A 24,289-nucleotide genomic window follows, 5' to 3' on the forward strand; every position below is an offset into this window, starting at 1 on the left:
GCTGCTGTTATTATTTTACACATGAAAATATCTTCATAAGCTGTTCCTCACAATACTGATGAGCTCAGACAAAACCAGCTCTGAAGACTTTAGTCCTGGATTCAAAATCATGTGGAAGAAGTCTTTCCATAAAGACTCGACGGGAACGCTGGAAAAACAAGACCATCACTAGATCAAACACTTCACCTGCATACATGATAAACTCACAACAATGACACATCTCACCCCCAAAATCACCTGATATTTTGAGATGCAAAAGATATATTTATAATATATATTACTGTTGTTTTTATTTTAAAACTATTCATAATATAATATATTCATTCATAGATCACATTATTCTGCAACATTTTGTATTTGTAATTAAATTATTGTTTGTAGTATCTTAATATCACATTTTAATCATGCTGATTTTTGGAGAAAAACTGAAATGGCACTCTTCGTGTGATACTGATTAACTACATAAAATGATATAAATATATACATTTTCTAACCCCAATATCTTGAATCTTGTGATCATTCACGTGCATTCATAAATGCATTTGAATACACCGAATAATGCAGTGAAAGAACGCACTCAAACTGCACACGCGCCACACGCACTAGTATGACTTCATCATGTAACTTTACATTAGCCTAGATGCGGGCACTTTTTAGGCACGATTTGTTTAGTTTTTGAATATACTTGATACTGTTAAAAGGCACATCATTAAAACAAAAAATACGAGTTCACATATCACACCTAAATACACGTGGAAAACATAATTAGAACTAGCATCTAATTTAGTTTACAATGCCTATCCATATACAGCTATGATTCGCGAAAACTGATTCAAATGATTCGCTATCCCGCTCCGAACTCCCGAACTGACTCAAATGATTCGCGAACCCCAAACAAATGATCCGCGGACCCGCTACGAACTCTCGAACGGATTCAAATGATTCGCGATCAGGCTCCGAACTCCCATACTGACTCAAATGATTCGCGATCCCCGAACTGACTCAAATGATTCGCGATCCCGCTCCGAACTCCCATTCTGACTCAAATGATTCGCGATCCCCGAACGGATTCAAATGATTCGCGATCACGCTCCGAACTCCCATTCTGACTCAAATGATTCGCGATCCCCGAACTGACTCAAATGATTCGCGATCCCGCTCCGAAATCCCATTCTGACTCAAATGATCCGCGGACCCGCTACGAACTCTCGAACGGATTCAAATGATTCGCGATCAGGCTCCGAACTCCCATACTGATTCAAATGATTCGCGAACCCGCTCGGAAATCCCAAACTTAATTCAAAAAGTAACTCAATTACTTTGTTGATTACTTACACCAAAAAGTAATGCACTACTGTTAAAAGTAACTTTTAGTCACTTTTTTAAAGAACTTTCTTTAATGTTCCCATTACTGCATTTTTATGCGTTATGGTCTATACAAACACAAAGTAAAACAGAAAGTCATTTTTAAACACTATTTTGATGAAGTCAGACAAGTCAAGCACAAACTGAATATTGTATATCACAAGGATTTCTGAAATAAATTACAAAACACCTGAATAATACATTCAGAATCAAAAACTAAAGTGGCTTCTGCATCATAAAAGACGTTGTGTTGAGCTCTTAAAAATGTTCCTTTCGCAGCTTAAGTATGAAAACTATCAACAATGGACAACATAACACAAAACATTTTGAAATAAATGAAAACAATCTGAATTATTCAGAATCAATTTCGAGAAACATACATATGTATGTATTATATAAATGCAGTTAAAAAATGAAATCTATGTTCTCATGCTAAGGAGCTGACTGAAAGCCGGCGACTCCACAGTAGAGACAGGTGCATGTTTTCATCAATGTTTCACCTGTATGAGAAAATCATACAGAGAATCACTTAAGACACTTATGCTCACTCATAATAATATTCATTAAAACTGTATGTTAACACGTAGGAGCTTGCTGCATGAATCCGTGAGTAGGCTACAGTTTACAAATCCATGGGAACGGATTGCGTAAGTGTGCGCGCAGATTATGAATTCGTGGGTACAGATTCAAAAACCGAGGGTACGGATTACAAAATCTGAGCGCACGGATTGGAAATTCTTGGGCTAGGATAGGACTTTCGAACCAGAAAGACACAGCTTACATTTGACTAAAAGGTTTTTGTCTTTATGCTCAACTAAAGTGAAATAATGAGCATATTTCCACTTTGAGAAACTCATGTTGCTCTCGCCTTGACTCGCCATGACTGCCGCACACACTTGAATAAACGGAGACACGCCCACAGTGCGTCTTCGTGTTTACAGTGGTCGGCATCCACCAATCCTACAATGCGTCGCTGCTGCAAACAGGTTAGGCTGCACTTCAGTCAAAATTAATTAATTTAAAAAAAAGTAACGGACAATGCACCATATGGTAACGGTAACGGAGTTAATTTATTTAAAAAGTAATGCGTTACAGTATTAGTTACTGTCAAAGTTAATCGCGTTACTAATAAAAGGGTTCTTTACTCAACTCCAAAGAAGCTTTTATGCTAAAAAGGTTCTATAATGACAAGAAAGAACCGTTTTGGCACAAAGGTTCTTTAGGCTGTTATTCATTCATATATTACATTATTCTGCAACATTTTGTAATTGTAATTAAATTATTGTTTGTAGTATCTTAATATCACATTTTAATCATGCTGATTTTTGGAGAAAAACTGAAATGGCACTCTTCGTGTGATATTGATTAACTACATAAAATGATATAAATATATACATTTTCTAACCCCCATATCTTGAATTTTGTGATGATTCACGTGCATTCATAAATACATTTGAATACACAGAATAATGCAGTGAAAGAACGCACTCAAACTGCGCACGCGCCACACGCACTAGCATGACTTCATCATGTAACTTTACATTAGCCTACATGCAGGCACTTTTTAGGCACGATTTGTTTAGTTTTTGAATATACTTGATACTGTTAAAAGGCACATCATTAAAACAAAAAATACGAGTTCACATATCACACCTAAACACGCGTGGAAAACATAATTAAAACTAGCTACTAAATTAGTTTAAAATGCCTATCCATATACAGCTATGATTCACGAACCCCAAACTGATTCAAATGATTCGCGATCCCGCTCCGAACTCCCATACTGACTCAAATGATTCGCAATCCCCGAACTGACTCAAATGATTCTCGAACCCGCTACAAACTCTCGAACGGATTCAAATAATTCGCGATCATGCTCCGAACTCTCATATACTGACTCAAATGATTCGCGATCCCCAAACTGACGAACGTATTCAAATGATTCGCGATCCCGGTCCGAACTTCCGAACTGACTCATATGCAGTGGCGGTTCTACATTGAAATACACCATGGGCGAGACCCCTTTCGAGCGCCCCCCCCCCCCACACACACACACACACACACATACACACACAAAAAACAATAGCAAACAAAGTTCTGCACAAACAGCAATATTTTATTATAACATATGATGTGAGATCATTGCATGCATGTTTCCAATTTGCTATTCCTTCACTTGTTAAATTGATGTTCCTCTTGGAAAACAATTTGCAGCAGAAGCAAAAAAAGGCTGTTGTTCCTAATTGAAGAAATCAGCCAACTTCTTGCCATCTTTTCACCACTTACTAATGTCTTATTAAAATATTAGTGGTGGCAATTTATCCCATTACTCTCATTCCTACGGAAAACAAAGCCAGGTGGCACTTTACTTGGTCCTCTGTGAATCGAGCTCAGTCCGAATCCTGTCAGTCAGATGTGAGCCAGTGGGGCTCAGTGGGGGTTCAGCTCCAGGCATTTCTATCAGACAGCATATTGGCATATTACTCAAAACACATAGCAGTGAAAAAACACAGTCCTACTCATAAATTATCAGAAATATTAAAATTACATTAAATTGCAGTTGTCTTGTAGCCCACATACATACACACACACACACGATATGCACACCTGAAAGCTCATGCTGGGTAGAAGTAGAGGCAAAGAGGTCTTCATCAATATCCTCAATATCAGATATTTGTGGAGACATGTGTAGCGGAGGAGGTGGTTGGCTCATCCTGACCAGTGGCAGAGGATGCTCCAAAATATTTTAGAAGTGCCCCTGAAATTGCAATTTAACTGCATTTGAAATCAAAAGACCATAGGATAATGTTTTATAAAGCTAAAACAGCCTAGGGTCAAATTGACTCAAAACATAATAGAAGGGTTACATAAACATGCTCTTACACACTAAATGTCTGTCATTACACGCTATATCCTCCTAGACCCGAAAAAAAACAACATTTATTTATTTCATTTTTCCCCCCATGTCATCACATTTTTTAGAGCATAGAAACAAATAGTAAAACAAATACATTGAAAAATTATATTTTATTCACGTTATGCTATGGTCACTGGGACTCAGTTGTTTAAAAAATAAAATGACTTTAAATTATATGTATAGGCAAAAACAAAATCTTTTTGGGTTTCAGGATATTTTTCAACCAATATTTGTATATCAATCTAACTTTCATGGAGGTGCCATTAGGTTACTGCCCCAAATTATACGCATGACACACTTTTAGTTATGACTTGTAAAACTATACTTAGGAAACAATACTTAGCATACTGTGTAGCAAATAAAATGCCGTTGGTTATTTACAGGGCCTAATGTTAAACCAACTGATGGAAATGATAACTGAACTTTTAACAGTTTTATTGCACTCGACAATCAGCAGATTTCCCATCCCCCCAACTGTCACTCAGGACCAGAAGTCAAGACTAAACCAATTCACCTTGATGACCGCATAATCGTCTTGTATTACCTAGTTTAATTTGCAGGAACTATAGGCCTGTATTATAACATTATGAATGAAATGTGCGTTATTTGGAAGAAAGTCGAGGTGTGTGACTGACTTTAGCCTATTATTAATTATATTACTAGTGTGGATCCCCCGTCCCCGTCCACCCCCGCCCTGTCCGTTCCATTTGAGAGAGACCCAGAGGTGAAATGTCGCACGCGCCTCTCGCCCCACTCCCTTACACTTCTCTCACAACAAAAAACTTCTGTTTGCATTTTCAGTGTACATTTTCAGCAAGCAGGGGCGCCGGCAGCTGCAGGGAGCGCCAATTTGCCAATTCCACACACAGTGAAATTATATAAATGACGAAAAACCGCTTCGCGACACAGAGGATTTTTTGTTTATCTGCTCGTGCTGCCGCCCCCAATGTGTCACGAAAAAATGACGCCCCGGGCGGCTGCCCGGTTCGCCCGTGCCTAAAACCGCTACTGCTCATATGATTCGCGATCCCGAAACCGACTCAAATGATTCGCGAACCCGCTCCGAACTCCCGAACTGACTCAAATGATTCGCGAACCCCAAACTGATTCAAATGATCCGTGGACCCCCTACTAACTCTCGAACGGATTCAAATTATTCGCGATCACGCTCCGAACTCTCATATACTGACTCAAATGATTGGCGATCCCGAAACTGACTCATATGATTCGCGATCCCGAAACTGACTCAAATGATTCGCGATCACGCTCCGAACTCCCAAACTGACACCAAATAACACGCCAGCGCTACTATTGGCTTAGTTCTCCACTGGTTTTCTCTGAGGTGGTGGGATCACATCAGATTGTGATTAATCTTGCAGATCATGACTTATATCTACTCTTCCTCTCCCTGCAGTTTGGTAATATAAAGATTCCTCCTTTGAACTCCCACCTCTTCTGTGGGTTTTATTGTTACTGTTGTATTTTATAGCACATGATCCTCACTGCTATTTTTAGACTTAATTCATGTAAATTAACAAGCTGTTGTTGTGAAGTGCAATCATGAAAAGAGAGTGTGAATTAATTTAATAATAAATAATAAATAATTACTAATAATTACTGCTTTAAGGGTGATTCATGCAATTAATTGTCAAATAGCTGAATGTGTTGAATTAGGATGATTAGTATTTAGATTTTCAGGTTTCCAGAGCAAAATTAAATAAATAATGGGGATTCAAAGAGGTCAAATAATTTATAATAATTAAATAAAAATAAGAGGAAAAACAACAACTTAGATTTCATGACACCATCTAGTGGAAGGTTTTATTATGTTTATTTGAATTAAGTTTAAGTTATTTGTAAATAATATTTGACTATTTTATTAATAGAAGGAAATGTATTTTAAATTATGTTTACTATTTTAATTATGCATTAAGCAGCTTTTTTTTAATCAAAAACTGTTGTTATTGTATAGTGTCACACTTTATTACATGCAACATCCTCTCATTAGTCATTAATGGTAAATGGACTGCATTTATATATTGCTTTCAACAGACCACATGGCCATGCAAAGCGCTTTACAACTTGCCTCACATTCACACACACATTCACACACCGACTGCGGTGTCTGCCATACAAGGCTCCATCCAGCTCGTCGGGAGCAGCTGGGGTTAGGTGTCTTGCTCAAGGATACCTCGACACTTGGTCAGGTGGAACCGGGGATCGAACCACCAACCTTCCGGTTTGTAGACAACCTACATGAACCACATGAACCACTATCATCTATTAGATGACTGTAACTTTAATGAGATTAAATTGAGATTTTCTTCATTTCTATTATTATTTTAAAAAACACTCAAGATTACATTGCAAGAATTGTTTATTAAATGTGTACAAAAATCAATGTAAACATTAATTTTATATCCAACCATTCATATGCACTGCTGCTGATGCAAAATCATGCTGATTTTTGGAGAAAAACTGAAATGGCACTCTTCGTGTGATATTGATTAACTACATAAAATGATATAAATATATACATTTTCTAACCCCAATATCTTGAATCTTGTGATCATTCACGTGCATTCATAAATGCATTTGAATACACTGAATAATGCAGTGAAAGAACGCACTCAAACTGCACACTCGCCACACGCACTAGTATGACTTCATCATGTAACTTTACATTAGCCTAGATGCGGGCACTTTTTAGGCACGATTTGTTTAGTTTTTGAATATACTTGATACTGTTAAAAGGCACATCATTAAAACAAAAAATAGGAGTTCACATATCACACCTAAATACACGTGCTGAAAACATAATTAGAACTAGCTACAAAATTAGTTTAAAATGCCTATCCATATACAGCTATGATTCGCGAACCCCAAACTGATTCAAATGATTCGCTATCAAGCTCCGAACTCTCGAACTGACTCAAATGATTCGCGATCCCCGAAATGACTCAAATGATTCGCGAACCCGCTACGAACTCTCGAACGGATTCAAATGATTCGCGAACCCGCTCCGGGATTACTTTTCACAAGTAAGATTTAACATTACTATTGTACTATTGGTTGTAGTTTGTCCTTAAATCCAGAGAATTGAGAAGGAGCAAGGATCTTTTATAGTACTGTACTGAAATCGTAGCTAGCTAACATTAGTTAGACTATGTATCTCAACTCAAGTGTTTCTCACATAACTTACTATTCAGATCAGAAAGAAGTTCGAAAAAGCACTTGTTAAATGCACGAAAACTTACTTTTAGCGTAAGGTAACGTTTAGTGCCTATTACCAACACAATCCAATCTGAAGTTAATACATTGTTCGACAGATTTCAGGAAGTAATGTATATTAAGGTTGCTTTGTTCATATTTTCTCTGTTCTGTAAAGTGTATTTGAGTAACGTACTGTGTAAAGTGCCATATAAATATGTATTATTTTTATTATTATTATAATGTGCTGAGAGCTGCAGAGAAGGTGATCTGCCAAGCTTCAGCAATACAAGCTCCTCAGGTGTCAACAGTCACACACATTGTGCGGGAGGAGATTGGGACAGAGGATGTTTTCCTTCCTGGGGAGCACATTGAGGAGACCCAGTTTGGCATTGACAACCATCAGTCTGATATGTTGTCATTGTTTGTGTCTGTGTTTCTAAAGATTAGGCTCCACCATGTTGACAAACTCTCCTCTCTTGAACTACAGAAAGGGAGCACGAGAAAGAAGCTCTGCAAAACAGTCCTCTTTCAGGGATTTTAGTGTGTTTGAGTGTATGAGAGATAGAGAAAAGAGAGAGAGTGTGTGTGTGTGTGTGATGGAGAGAGAGAGAGAGAGAGAGGGAGGGATGGAGAAGTGTGTGTGTGTGTGTGTGAGAGACAGAGAGAGAGAACCAGAGAGTGTATATGTCACAAATTATAATAATAAGTTGTTTCTTCAACTTATTAAAATATCTTATTTTACTGCAACTATCTGTTTCTGCTTCTTTATCATATTTATAGTGTGTGATTTATAAATATCCTACCTCACATATTTAGATTTTGGGCGTCTGGTCACTTATATATTATATCAGAATATAATATGTAACTGTATGCCTATTATGAATATTAAAATACGCTGAACCATGTGTCCTGTATCATAGCTGCATGAATGACCTTTGCAGAAAAAAACCCCGCGTCAAAATCAGTTAGGAATTCAGTGAGATATGATTAATTTAATGCGCTGACAGCTCATTGCACCTGGCAAACAAGTTACACTGAGTGGAGCTGGCGACCGGTCCAAGATGGCGGCTCCACGGCTCGTTCGTGCCAATAGGCAGTAGCGTTCGATGGGGCGTCTACCTATATATGTCTATGCTCCGAACTCCCATTCTGACTCAAATGATTCGCGATCCCGCTACGAACTCTGGAACGGATTCAAATGATTCGCGATCCCCGAACTGACTCAAATGATTCGCGATCCCCGAACTGACTCAAATGATTCGCGATCCCCGAACTGACTCAAATGATTCGCGATCCCCGAACTGACTCAAATGATTCGCGAACCCGCTACGAACTCCCATACTGACTCAAATGATTCGCGATCCCCGAACTGAGGCCGGGTTCACACCGCAAGCTGCAGCAGAGCAGAAGCAGCGCGTATTTTTTTCGGCGCCTATGTTAACAGATGAGAGCGTTCACACCGCACGCAGAGGCTGCGCGGCAGAGCGTAGCAGAAGCAGAGCAGAAGCAGCAGTGCCGCGATCGTTTCGGCGCTGGGTCTATTTTTGCTGCTCTGCTGACGCTCAGTTAAAGTGAAAGTACACCTTTGATAGACAAAATAAATATGATTTCACACAAAAAGTGCTCTAACTGCACAAATAAAGCACATCTAGGGTGTTTTAACAAGAACTAGAGTATGTTACGAAAAGGAAATTATTATAAAAAAAATATGTATAGAAGATAAAGTGACCATGGCCAAAATGATCATGATCATGGCCAAAATACACATGTACTTAAACGAATGTTGCCCAAAATTTGCATTAATGATATCTACTGTGTTCTTAGCAAATTACATTAAAAAATTATGATATTTTAAACCACATATTTTTCAATTTTTTATTATATTTTTTTTCATATATTGTTTTTTTAGTTTTCTTTTTTTTACAAAATCTGTTAAAGTACTTACAGTTCTATCCAAAAATAGACATTTTGCCGAAATACAAAAACAACTTTAAATAATTTATATTGCTAGTTTAGCCTTGGAGATTTATTTATTATTAGTAGTTGTCCTATTCTTTTAACTAGGCCTATGTATTGGCAGAAGAACGGATGTCGTGCTAACAATCATAAACAACAGCACGTGGTGTCACAGGCAGTGGTCTTCAGAGTGCACCTGGAAAGACAATAATGGACGACACTCGTCTCATCGTGGAAGTTGAGAAATATCAAGTTCTTTATGATCCACACAATGTACTTTATAAAGACTTGCAGGAGAAGGAAAAAGCATGGGATGAAGTTGCAGCGGCTCTTATTGCAGATGGTAATACATTTTATAGTGTTTTTGACGCTTTCGCTGGCACACGAGGAAACAACTCAATATTTGATTCAAAATTGATTCAATTGGAACCATTCATTTACAATTTCTAAATTACACATAAGCACACAAATAACAAAAGCAGGTGATACATGCATTTATAATAAACAAGTAAATGCTGATTTCAAGATGAGCAGGAAGTCAAGGCTGTGAACCATTTACAATACACATAATTTAAAACCGTTTATTAAATTGGTTTTCAGGGTGTTTTTTGGTAAATTTGATTGCAAACAAACCCAGTGACAAGATGGTAATATGCACCATGTTCTCTCCTACGTCGGTTAATGGGATGAACCCAAAGTCTGCGTCTTTTTAGTCTCCTTAATAACAAATATAGCGCAATGGCCTTTCTTCTATCAACAACACGTATACTGCACGGAAAACAAAGACAGCAAAACAAAGATCCAACAAAAGTAACAATGAAATTATTAATTAAAAAAGCTTCTTGCCAAGTCTTTTTATTTAAATGTATTTTAAATGGGGAAATAAAGCAATGCGAACGTACCCATTATAGAGCACTCTGACCAAAATCTGCTGTTCAGTTGCGCGCTGCCTCCGCTGCCGGTGTGAAAGCAAAATAGGCGCGCGCTGCTTCTGCTCTGCCTATCTGCTGCTAACGCGCTGCTTCTGCTCTGCTGAAACTTGCGGTGTGAACCCGGCCTGACTCAAATGATTCGCGATCCCCGAACTGACTCAAATGATTCGCGATCCCCGAACTGACTCAAATGATTCGCGATCCCGCTCCGAACTCCCAAACTGACACCAAATAACACGCCAGCGCTACTATTGGCTTAGTTCTCCACTGGTTTTCTCTGAGGTGGTGGGATCACATCAGATTGTGATTAATCTTGCAGATCATGACTTATATCTACTCTTCCTCTCCCTGCAGTTTGGTAATATAAAGATTCCTCCTTTGAACTCCCACCTCTTCTGTGGGTTTTATTGTTACTGTTGTATTTTATAGCACATGATCCTCACTGCTATTTTTAGATTTAATTCATGTTAATTAACAAGATGTTGTTGTGAAGTGCAATCATGAAAAGAGAGTGTGAATTAATTTAATAATAAATAATAAATAATTACTAATAATTACTGCTTTAAGGGTGATTCTTGCAATTAATTGTCAAATAGCTGAATGTGTTGAATTAGGATGATTAGTATTTCGATTTTCAGGTTTCCAGAGCAATATTAAATAAATAATGGGGATTCAAAGAGGTCAAATAATTTATAATAATTAAATAAAAATAAGTGGAATAACGGCAACTTAGATTTCATGACACCATCTAGTGGAAGGTTTTATTATGTTTATTTGAATTAAGTTTAAGTTATTTTGTAAATAATATTTGACTATTTTCTTAATAGAAGGAAATGTATTTTAAATTATGTTTACTATTTTAATTATGCATTAAGCAGCTTTTTTAAATCAAAAACTGTTGTTATTGTATAGTGTCACACTTTATTACACGCAACATCCTCTCATTAGTCATTAATAACTATCATCTATTAGATGACTGTAACTTTAATGAGATTAAATTGACTTTTTCTTCATTTCTATTATTAATTAAGAAAACACTCAAGATTATGTTGCGAAAATTGTTTATTAAATGTGTATAAAAAGCAATGTAAAACATTAATTTTATATCCAACCATTCATATGCACTGCTGCTGTTATTATTTTACACATGACAATATCTTCATAAGCTGTTCCTCACAATACTGATGAGCTCAGACAAAACCAGCTCTGAAGACTTTAGTCCTGGATTTAAAATCATGTGGAAGAAGTCTTTCCATAAAGACTCGACGGGAACGCTGGAAAAACAAGACCATCACTAGATCAAATACTTCACCTGCATACATGATAAACTCACAACAATGACACATCTCACCCCCAAAATCACCTGATATTTTGAGATGCAAAAGATATATTTATAATATCTATTACTGTTTTTTTTATTTTAAAACTATTACAAAAGAAATAAATAGAAATACACCCATTTAATAAAAAAAATACATATTTTTTTTAAAGTAGTTTCAAGAGAAATCAAATGCATTTGTGCTAAAATCCACATTATTAAATTTCCAAAAATGTGACAATTTGCATAAGCTAAAGACAGCAACAAATATTATAAAAGGTCTGCACATACTTAAAAAAATAATAATAAAAAAGGTACAATTATCACACAAAAAGTGGTTTATTCTCATGAAAATGTTATTTGTCAAACCTTTGAAAAATAGATATAATTCTGTGTTTTCTTGCATTAGTTTTTCTGTATAATGATATCAGATGCTGTTTGTACCTGTGCTCAGATCCAGATCCTTCATCTAAACTCCAGGCCGAGTTTTCCTGCTTCACGTTCATCGGGCGATTGAACAGCAGCATGTGCACGACTTCTGCAACACCGATCAGATCCAGCTGACGCAAAAACACAGATATGAAGCGCAACAATCACACGACTTTCCTTGCATTTAATGATTTTCTTAAGATTCCTCACTACTGCATTTTAAATCCACCGTGAGGCAGGGTTCACAATGCATTTCAATTAAACTGAACATTCAGCATGAAACACTGAGACTAAATATAAAAATAATTCATTAAAAAATTAAATGAAAATAGATACAAATAAAATGAAAGAAAATAAAAGCAAAACAAAACAAAAAATGAGATAAAAAAATTAAACGGCATAAAAAAAAACATATAAATGTCAAAAATAAAATAAATACACAAACAAACATAAAAAGCATATACATTCATACAAATATGAATAAATTAATTGTTATAAAAATATATAAAAACTGTAATAAATACAAATCAAACAAATAAAATTACATAAATACAGTAATAAAAACAAAATATTTAGAGATAAAATTACATAGTTAATAATTATATTATCTTAGTTCATGTTCATTTCAACATTTACTAATTATTAAAATCAAAATGTGTGCTTGTTAACATTAGTTAATACAGTCTTACATATTTACAACAAAAATCTATGACAAAAAAATTAATTACTTTCACTTCAATACTATTTAGTTGTAATTTTTCATGATTTTTTTTTATTTGCCACAATTCTAGACTTTTCTCCTCATTTAAAACACAATAAAATTTAACATGCTCTCTTACTCTTTTATATATTTCAATATGCACACATCAGAATATGCAGGTTGTTAGACTTTTTACATAAATGTTGTGTTACATTAAATGACATTATTGCAACCAAATCCAAACATTTTGTTCTCCAAAAACATTAGAAACCTTAAAAGTAGACACTGCATTTAATGATCATTATGTGAGGGAAGGAACGGGGGATGCATGCACCTGATAGGGCGACGCAGAAGGCGACAGGAGACCCTGCTGGATGTATTTCTGAGCCGAAGGAAGATCTCGTGCTGTTGTGACGTCAGTCTGGAGCTGCAGATCCACCGAGTTTGAGAAATCTAGTGCTGTGATGCCACTGCAGACACAAACACAGGAAGATCAGGTTAAAACCAGCAGCACATTCCTGCGTGTGTGTGCATGTGCTTTATTCACCTACCTCAGGTAAAAGTAGAGCGAGTCTGGCTTCAGGCCTCCGTGAACCACTCGACAGCAATGAAACCGTTTCACCAGCTCCAGCAGCAGAACGACCAGCAGAGAAACATCTGCTCCAGCTCTGGGCTCGGTCAGGAGATCCTACACGAGGAGAGATGAAGAGTCTGTGAGGACACACACATGCAGAGGATCAGGAGAGTCTGAGCGAGCCGAACCTGAAGCGTGTCTCCGTGAGGAATCCTCCAGAGAGTCAAGCAGCCGTCCTCAAACACATGACAGCAGATCTGGACATCAGCGTCCGCTTCATCACCACACCATCGAGACCGGAGCTGAGAGCTGATGAAGAAATCCCACGGCACTCCGGACCGATCCACCTGCACATCATACACAACACATACAGAGATTAATAAATCAGGAAAAAAAACACATTTATATATATATATATATATATATGCCATATTTTTCAGGCTATAAGTTGCATTTATTGTCAAGAACCAAGAGTTCACATTACCGTCTCCAGCCGCTAGAGGGCGCTCTATGTGTTCAGTGTAGACTACAGGAGAACTGAGCAGCATAGAGCGCCCTCTGGCGGCTGGAGACGGTCATGTGAACTCTTGGTTCATGTCAAATTAATTTTGATAAATAAGTTGCACCTGACTATAAGTTGCAGGACCAGCCAAACTATGAAAAAAAGTGTGACTTATAGTCTGGAAAATAAGGTGTGTATATATATATATATATATATATATATATATATATATATATATATATATATATATATATATATATATATATATATATATATATTACATATAAAACAAATAAAAATCCACATAAAGGGTTAGAAAAATGAGAGTAAAACACTTATAGAACAGAAAAAATTTAGGAAAATAAATGGAAGTTTATGTAGATAATTTAAAATAAATAGAGCATTATGACAGTACATATGAAAAATTAAAATATATAAATGAAGCATGAATACAAAAGTAAAATAAAATATATCAAACTAAAGTAAACAAATGTATAATAAGAGTGCATTTATTTATTATAGTAAATCATAAATATGTAAAAAAGAAAAAGAAAAAAGAATATGAGAAAATATATAGCGTATAAATACAAAGTAAATTGTAATTATCAATATTGTTATGTGAAACAAACAAACAAAAACAAACACATTCATTTTTGGGGTAATTGAAAATGAAAATGTAAAATAAATGTTAAAATAAATAATAAAAAAATAAAAAATAAATGTTGCTTAACTTAAGTACTAAAATTACTACAACGCCAATAAAAGTTAAAGTTGCACTAAAAATTCAAAATATTGATAAATATTACAAAAGCGTATAAATAATACTAAAATGATAGTGGTAAATCTATAATACTAAATTATTATTAGGGTTACATTTTACAGTAATGTACTTCCAAACACTGAAGGATTAGAGTTCAAGCAGCACACCTGATGAACACACACTGTTAGACTAGATTAGACTGTAAAAGAGGAGCACTATCTAGGGCCCTTAAAGTGACACCTTCAGGAAGACAGCAGAGGAGTCTGAGCAGTACAGGGTGAAGTCCTTCAGCGTCTCCATCTTACCGCAGTAAACCAACACCTCTCCGTCTGGAAGAGTGAAGAACACAGCATTAAACATCTTTAGAGCTGCGCTTCCCTCGCACTGCGCTGCTAGAAGATGTTTGCATCATCTGAAGCTGAATAAATGATCTCTCAGTGATGTGTGGTTTGTTCGGAGGACAATATTTGTCTGAGATACAACTATCTGAAAATCTGGAATCTGAGGGAGCGAAAACATCTAAATATTGAGAAAATCATCTTTAAAGTTGTTCAGATGAAGTTCTTAGCAATGCATATTACTAATCAAACATTAAGTTTTGATATATTTACGGTAGGAGATTTACTAAATATCTTCATGAACATGATCTTTACTTAATATCCTAATGATTTTTGGCAGAAAAGAGAAAGAAGCTGCTTTTCTGCTCCAGAAACACATTTTAATATATTGAATTCTTAGAAAAACTTTTAGAAATGTTGCTGTTTTTCTCCTTTTTAAACATATATAGTTTATAGTCTATATAGCTTTTCTTTTTAATTACATTGTTACAGTTTAATTTTAACGCTTCAAATTAAACGATACTAAAATTAGCTGAAATATAATAGTTTACTTTATATTCAGTAATAGTCTAATTTTAACAGCAACAAAAAAACTAGACATAAAAAACAGAAAACACTTTATAAATTGCATTAAAATATTAAAACTAAATTATAAAATTATATATATAATGTATTCGTTTTTTTATATATATATAAAAAATTAATTAATAAAAATGATCTTATTTTTGACATTAATATTCATGTCAAATAAACTAAAAGAAAAACTATACATTTTCTTTATTATAGATAGATAGATAAAAAACTACAGTGTAATACTGAAGTATATAATGACTCAAATATAATTAAAACCAGAATATAACAGATGCTAAAATACACTGGAGCAAATTATGACAGAATATTATTTTTCTGTGTGTATTTTATGTCTAGTTTTATTTTTTCTATTTTAGTTTTAGTTATTGAATAACAACCCTCATGTTAATCACATTGTTTTTGTTTGCAATGGAACATAAATTAAGTCTTTTTTAAGCTCAATTCCATACAGAAACGGTTTATGGTAACCCAACTATTTCTCAACGCTCTAAAAAAACACCAAAAACTCATGATTTTTGGCAGAAAAGAGAAATGTATAATTGTGACTCATAGAGTGTATTGTTGTGTATTGCTCCAAATATACATCTGTGTATTAAACTGAGTGCCCATATATCTACAAGAAACTTTATAACTTGTAAAATGATGAAAATGATACATTTTCTGTCTCTGCTTTTGTTCTTTCATTTTGATAATTCACTCGTCAGAAACATCGTTAACTCGTTTGAGCATGATTTTCAGTAAAGTGTGTGTGTCTGATCATACACAAAGCTAACTCTGATGATGTATTTATAATTATTAGTTCTTCGTGTGTGTCGTGGGATTGTGCCGCAGCAGAAAAAGGAGACTTAGACGACAAGTTCCCGTGAAAGCAGGACTGTGATGATGATGATGGAGGAGTTTTGTGGTTGTACCGAGACACAGGTGATCGTCTCCGCTGGTGTCCGGCACACGACCGCTTCTGCGCTGGAGACTGGAGAAACACGTCACGTCTGACCGATGAAACAACCGGGATCTGACGCTTAGACCACACACGTCCTCCGATACAGTGACTGCTGACACACACACACACAGAGAGAGAGAGAGAGAGAGAGAGACACACACACACAGAGAGAGAGAGAGAGAGAGAGACACACACACACACACACACACACACAGAGAGAGAGAGACATACACACACAGAGAGAGAGAGAGAGAGAGAGAGACACACACACACAGAGAGAGAGAGAGACAGACACACACACACACACACACACACACAGAGAGAGAGAGAGAGAGAGACACACACAGAGAGAGAGAGAGAGAGAGAGAGACACACACACACAGAGAGAGAGAGAGACAGACACACACACACACACACAGAGAGAGAGAGAGAGAGACACACACACACACACACACACACACACAGAGAGAGAGAGACATACACACACAGAGAGAGAGAGAGAGAGAGAGAGAGAGACACACACACACACACAGAGAGAGAGAGAGAGAGACACACACACACACACACACACACACAGAGAGAGAGAGACATACACACACAGAGAGAGAGAGAGAGAGACACACACACACACACACACACAGAGACACACACACACACACACAGAATGAATGCATGAATTTGCATTAATTAAATTAAATTATAAGACAATCAAAAAAGAAAAAAAAAAAAGATATATATAAATAGGAATAAAACAGTAAGTTTGGTGTAAGTGGAATTTGTTTTGTTAAAGACATGTATTGCGAATGAAATCTACAGACACAAACAGATAAAGTGCAATAAAATAAACAACTAAAAGTCTATTCAGCATGCTGTGCTTCCACTAGTGTGAAGACGTGTATGAATCCTCAAAACTGACCAGCACACACAACAAATGTCTGACACCAGCGCCACCGAGTGGACAAAGACTACAGCGCGGGGCCTGAGCTCTCTCTCTCTCTCTCTCTCTCTCTCTCTGTGTGTGTGTGTGTGTGTGTGTGTGTGTGTGTCTCTCTCTCTCTCTCTCTCTCACCTTCCTCCGGTGTCTCAGGCTCCTTCACCTTCTCCTCCTGACTGATCTCCAAGACTGGACTGTGACAAAACACACAGGAGCACAAGCACAGAGCATGCATGAAGTGATGGAAATGTGTAAAACAGCATCTTCTGAGCTTCATTCACTTCTGAGTTTATAAAAAATGTGAGGCTTAATTTTTGTTTTTGCATATAAAAAAAAAAAAAGCAAGATGCAATGATTTGGAAATAAATGTCATGCACAAGTTGCTGAAAAAGACATGCAACAATCAATGCCTTCTGTCGAGTGCATAATAGAAAAACGATGCAAAAAGAGACAAAGCAGAGAAAAAAAACATTTTCAGACAAAAGTGTGTTCAGAGTCACTTTGGATGCAAGCATATCAAAAACTAAAAGTAAAGAAAAATACATAAGCAGCAACTAAATTTCATTAATTAACTGAAATAAATGTGTAAATAATAAAACAAATGGAATAACATGACAGTATGAAGGTTTGCGGGCAGTACATGAAGCCGAGCACCTGAGCTTGTTCTCCTCAGCGCTCGCACAAGGACTCGGTTCTTCAGTGGAGTCTGGATCCGTTCGGCTCAGGTTCTCCGTCAGTCTGGACTCGGACGCTCCCGGTCTCTGGACTCCTCCGAACGGAGTGGACGCCAGCTGAGCGGCGCGGGAGAACTCACACGTGTCGTCTGGACTCCGGCACAGAGTCTTATTCCAGTGACCTTTGATGATGACTTCCTCTGAGCGAGAGATGGAGGCGTCCTGCTGACAGACGAACGCATGATCACTGCCCGATCAGACAATCTGACACATTCAGCACAAAACTGGACCAGCTCTGATCTCACTTTGTCAGGGATGCACTCTGCTTTGGACTTCGGCGCTTTCAGACTCAAACTGGGCAGCTTCAGAGAAATACGGTTCGCTGACGACGAGCTGCAAGTGAAAACCAGAAATTAAACATGACCGAGAGAAAGAGAGGAAGGAAAGAAGGAAAGAGAACAAACATGAAAGAAAAGAAAAAGAAAGAGAATAACAGAGAACAAAAGGAAAGAAAGAAAAGAAAAAAACTAAAAGGAAAGAAAATTAAGAGAAAGAAAAAAATAATGAAAAAAGAAAGTATGAACAAAAGAGAAAGTACAAAAGAGACAGAGAGAGAAAAAAATAGAAACAAAGAATGAAAGAAAGGAAATGGACAGAATAAGAATGAATGAACAAACAAATGAAAGCAAAAAAACAAACAAAAAGAATGAAAAAGAAAGAACGAGAATAAATAAAATAGAAAAACAAACAAAAGAAAAAACTAGTGAAAGAAAAGAAAATGAAAAAAGAATGAAAGGAATTAAAATAATTTAAAAAGAATGATTGAAAGAAAAAACTACGAAAAAGAAAAAGAAAGAATAAGCAGAAGAGAAAGAACAAAAAGAGGGAGAGAAAGAAACAAACAAACAGAAACAAAGAAAGAAAAACAGAAAGATTGAAAGAATGAAAATGAACAGAAGCCAGAAAACAGAACAAAAACAAAAAACAAATGAATGAAAGAGAATGAAAAGAATGAAAGAAAGATAACACAAGAATGAATAAAATACAGAACAAACGAAAAAAGATAATGAAATGAGTGAAAGAAAAGAAAATGAAAAAAATAATAAAAGGAAAGGGAAAAAAAGAAATAAAGAGAATCAAAGAAAGAAAGAAAAAGAATGAAAAAAGGAAAGAAAAATAATTCATAAAAGCAAGAAAGAGAAAAAGAAAGGAAAAGAACAAAACAGAATGGGTGAAAGAAAAAAAATAGAAAAAAGAACAACAGAAAGGAGGAAAATGAAAGAACAAGCAAAACTAACAGAAGAAAAGCAATGGAGTGAGTTACGTTTTATTCGTCAGTGTATTCTCTTCAAAAACAGTGAAAGGTTTAGCTGCTTTCTGCAGTTTAGCGTCGCTTCCTCCTGAAACACACAAACATCACAAACAATCACATGCATCACCAGAAAAACCATCGCAAAACTATTATAACAAATGATAAATCTTTAAAAGGTGTTTTCAACCTTCAAGGCGTTTCAATACACTCTTTATAAAATGTCTTAATTGTTTATTTAATTCTAACAAATTAGTTTTTGTTAAAAACAAACCAAAATTACAAAAAAAAATTGTTTAGAATTTCTGCACAGGAAAAACTTGGTGTTGTCTCCAAACAAAAGAAAATATATCGGTATCGGCATATCGGATATACTGTATATCGTTCATCCCTACTTTTTACTAATCAAATAAATGGCTAATAAATGAATAGCACAGATGTAAATGAGAGGAAAACATAAACTTATGTCATAAACTCACGAGTATGTTTTGATTTAAAGGTCAGAAGGTATAGCTTACGTTACTAAAAATCACAAACATGATACTTGTAAATTAAATTTGATACACACAGATTTATTTACGGTGCAAAATATATATATTTGTAAACAGATTATGATTAATTGTTCTTTAGACCATCTAGAAAATGTTAAATCTTTAAATAAAATGTTAAGGTTACCACTGCATCAGTCAAAAAAAAGTGACTGATTTAAAGTCGATATATGATTATTTTCAAAGCTTTCAATACACTCTCTTTATAAAATAACTTAATTATTGTTTAATTCAAACAAATGAGTTTTTGTTAAAAACTAACCAAATAAAAAAATAATTTGTTTACAATTTCTGCACAGGAAAAACTTGGTATTAAAATATATCGGTATCGGAAAAAATATCGGCGGCATATCGGATACATCTCCTTCATCTCTTCTTTTCACTAATCAAATAAATGGCTAATCAATGCATAGTACAGATGTAAATGAAGGGAAAAACATCAGCTTACTGTGATTCATGTCGTCCTCTCGCCTCACCGAGCTGAATGACACAAGGAGAGAAAAACACATGTAGCTAGACAAATAAAACATTTTAAAGTATCTAATCCAAGAAAAGTGCTTACTAAGGAAGAACTGACCTGCTAACCGCTCGGTCTTCCTCCTGCTCGCTGCATACGGTGAACGGAGCTGATTTGACCACAGCAGCATCAGATTCACAGGATCCTGCAGATCTCTGGAAGGGAGAACCGGCCTCCTCATGAACAACCTCCTACACAAACCGATATAAATCACACTGTTGAGACCAGAACCTGATGCCAGTCATTACATTTACACTCATGTCTCTCCAAAGAAATCTCTGAATCAAAGCTTCAGATACGGAGTATAACAGGTAAAGTACCTGCGGTTTCTCTGCGGTGATGTTTCTCTGCTGAATGAGTCTCTTTTTATCCTCAATCTGACACTGCAGATCCTGCTTTAGCTTCTTCAGGTGTGAGGCTTTATCTGTTGACATGAAAACCCATTACAATGGCTACACGATCTAATCCAGGATTATTATAATTAACTAAATCTACAATCATAAAAAACAAAAACAACATTAATAATTTACATTTGGTTTCAGCTACCAAAACATCACTCATTTCCATTTAATTTAGCTTGATGTACTAAAACTGAAATAAAAATTTAAAAATGTAAAAGATAACTAATAAAAAGGCAAAAAACCACGACAAAAATGACTGTGTAAAATTTGAAAAATAAAATATTATAAATAAATAAATGGTACTGCATATTAAAACTAAGACTTATTTTTATTTTAGCATCATTTGGATACTATTAGTTTTCTTAATATTTCTTAATATTCTGAAATATTATATATATAATATATATATATATATAGAGAGAGAGAGAGAGAGAGAGAGAGAGAGAGAGAGATAGAGATACTTTAGTTTTACTCATTTTGTTGTGTTTTTTTATATGTAATTATGTAGTTGTGTAGTTTTTATTTAGTTATATTTATTTTAGTACATCAGTTTACATTTTAAATGAAATTGAGAAATGCAAGTTGAAGTTAATATTATAACTTTTCTTTACTTAAAATAGACAAAATATCTGTCAATGGGGTCAGAAAAGTAATCTAGTTTTCCCTTTGAATAAACTTATTTTATTTTTGTTGCTGTTGCTGTTCATTTATTCTTATTTAAAGAATAAACTCACATAATTCTGATACATTTTTCAAGAAAACAAGATTTGATTTTTTTTATTCTCATGTAAACATATATTAAGAATGTTTAGACATTTCTATCAGAAAAGTATATTTTTTTTCACCTAACGAAGGGTTTTGGTTTTACTATAATAACTTTGAACTAAGACTCACTTGGCACTATTTGGGCAAAACCAAAAATTGAGGCACACAGCCAAACGGCCCCAAATCCATGACATGTGAGTGTTTTCTCAAGCATGTGTAACAGCATCTGGACGCACCGCTCAAAGACTTGTAGTAGCGCTGGGCTCGGAGCTCTTCCAAGCTGAACTCTGCGTCTTCCTGATACACCTGTTCTTTAGAGTACATGATCTGAACACGACCTTCCTGCTGAGACTCATGCTCCTCCTGAACCCGGCTCCTCTGGGACGGGACGCCTGGAGCGCTTCGGTGGAAGCCAAAATGTCATGATTACAAAACATGAGGTGGGAGTTCAACACAAACTGTCACAAACAGATATATCTATATATGTACATGACCTCAATTTCTGATTATATTTACATAAAAACTTTTTTTTTGCATCCCACTTTCACCTACTAATCTAATATTTTGAGACTTAATTTCAATGATTTAAATATGGAGAGTTCCGGTCCTTGATTCTGATTGGCTGAGCCGCATTCAAAGCTGTTGTAAATAACGCTACAAAGTAACATCCACCTTTGTTTACTTCTGTGTGTTGCTCGGCAACCACTTTGTTGGAATCACAGCTGTTTCTTAGGCGCTACATTGTTTAGTGGAAGAATACGGTTTATATTAATACAATTAATTACACTTTATTTGGTCTGTTTTATTCTGTGAAACCTTACTATATCGCACAACAAAAAGTTGTTATCGTGACAGGAATGATATTTGGCCATTGCAAGCCAATAGCCGAGTCTGTTTGGTCAGTACTTGTTTTATCCCAGCTAACAAAAATATGTCCCATGGATATATAAAAACAAAAGATAAAAAAAAATACAAATATGAAAAACTTCAGTATTTACGATACTGATGACCGTTAAACGCAGTTTAGTTACGATAACTTTATTTCTGAACGTTTTTTAAAAGTTGAAAATGCTTAAATTTATATAAAAAAAAAATATTTTCTTTCCGGGGTATGTAAACTTTAAAGTGATAGTTCCCCCCAAATTTTAATTGTGTACTCATTTACTCATCCTCAAAGTTATTCCAATCTGTTTTTTTTTCAGTTGGACACAAAAGGTTATAATATTTTGAAGGATACTGGTAACCACAGAGCTGACAGTAGCCATTGACATCCATAGTGTGGAAAAAAATACTATGGAAGTCAATGGCTACCGTCAACTAATGACAGAATTTTAATTTTTGAGCGAACTCTCTCTTTATGGGAACGCTACTTTTAAATGTTCTCTTAATGTTCTAAAACAAGTAGTGACATTTATAGAAAAAAATTATTCATGAACAATATAACTTTACTATTTGTAATATTTGTGTAATATGTCCAAATAGGGGGTCTCAAATTGGTATACATGGACAAAAACAGTTAGATTTACGATACACTTATTCTTTAACTTCATGTTTGTTTTAGATCAGTTTGAATTATACAAATGTAGAGTTATTGTAAGTTGACTCTTGGAAATACATTTAAGTTACAACAGTGGAAACATCAGGATATTCATTAGCTTTAGCATTCATTCCTTACCTCCAATTGTGGGTGGACAGTTTTTCAAACTCTAAAGACATCCTGAGCGATGTTACCTGTGATATTGAATGAATACAACATGGTTGTTTGTTTTTATACTCCAAACATTAGAAAATAACGCGAGTAACTTATGTTAATATCCATTAACAGCTAACGTAATAGCTAACGTACTAGCTAATCATGTTCAAAGTGTCAAAACATTATAGTGGCGCCTGTTTCACACTTATAAGTTGTAAAAGTCATGACTATACCTCCGAAAGGCATACAGTATTCCTGTTTCGTCGCAGTTTGCTTGAATAATATTTCCAATATACTGTTAATGACAGCTACTGTTGTAGTGCGATTCGAGGTTTAATTTCAAATGTTACCACGTGACTGTGACGTATGAAATGACGTTCCTCAGCACGTCTCATTATGTACCTTTTTGGATTTTTTTTCTTTGTGTGTATGTAACTGTGTCTTGGATCTCATATTCCAGATGTTTCATTTCATATATTATTTATAAACAATGACCGTGTTTTATAAAAATGTAAACACATAAAGGCAACTCCTATATCTTTGTAGATTTTTTTTTAAAGCAAGCTTTGTGTATATATATATATATATATATATATATATATATATATATATATATACACACACACACACACACACACACACACACACACATTTATATATATATATATATATATATATATATATATATATATATATATATATATATATATATATATATATATATATATATATATATATATATATACTGCCTCCTATTGGTTTGTTGTGAGAGTAAAATCAATAAATCACTGTTTCCATAACAACTTTTATGCTAAACGTTTCTTGAGCGGTTAAAGGTTAAATGTACTTGATGATATCAGTATATGTATATGCTTATATTATTATTGTTGTCATAGCTTTTATTATTATTATT

At 35.1% G+C, this 24,289-nt stretch overlaps 1 protein-coding gene across 5 annotated transcripts; it reads right to left on the reverse strand.

Annotated features, from left to right (window-relative positions):
• LOC127984013 (mitotic checkpoint serine/threonine-protein kinase BUB1 beta) lies at positions 1-23,740 on the reverse strand. Of its 5 annotated transcripts, none has more exons than XM_052586462.1 (17): positions 23,610-23,740; positions 23,359-23,414; positions 21,920-22,083; positions 20,838-20,941; positions 20,578-20,708; positions 20,449-20,480; positions 19,468-19,543; positions 18,449-18,536; positions 18,124-18,365; positions 17,605-17,663; positions 16,507-16,647; positions 14,907-14,995; positions 13,593-13,751; positions 13,382-13,518; positions 13,165-13,300; positions 12,146-12,261; positions 1-148 (listed from the first exon to the last, which is right to left on the reverse strand). In XM_052586462.1, the coding sequence occupies exons 2-17, from the start codon at positions 23,397-23,399 to the stop codon at positions 34-36; spliced, it is 1,830 nt and encodes a 609-aa protein (XP_052442422.1). In that variant the 5' UTR covers positions 23,400-23,414; positions 23,610-23,740; the 3' UTR covers positions 1-33. The 5 variants fall into 5 exon arrangements, with proteins under 5 accessions (XP_052442422.1, XP_052442423.1, XP_052442421.1 ...); XM_052586463.1 differs by having other exon boundaries at positions 16,507-16,644; positions 18,124-18,368; XM_052586461.1 differs by having other exon boundaries at positions 18,124-18,368.
• Positions 23,741-24,289: the final 549 nt, after the last annotated feature.

This window comes from Carassius gibelio, chromosome B20 (assembly GCF_023724105.1).
Source record: "Carassius gibelio isolate Cgi1373 ecotype wild population from Czech Republic chromosome B20, carGib1.2-hapl.c, whole genome shotgun sequence".
NCBI lineage: Eukaryota > Metazoa > Chordata > Actinopteri > Cypriniformes > Cyprinidae > Carassius > Carassius gibelio.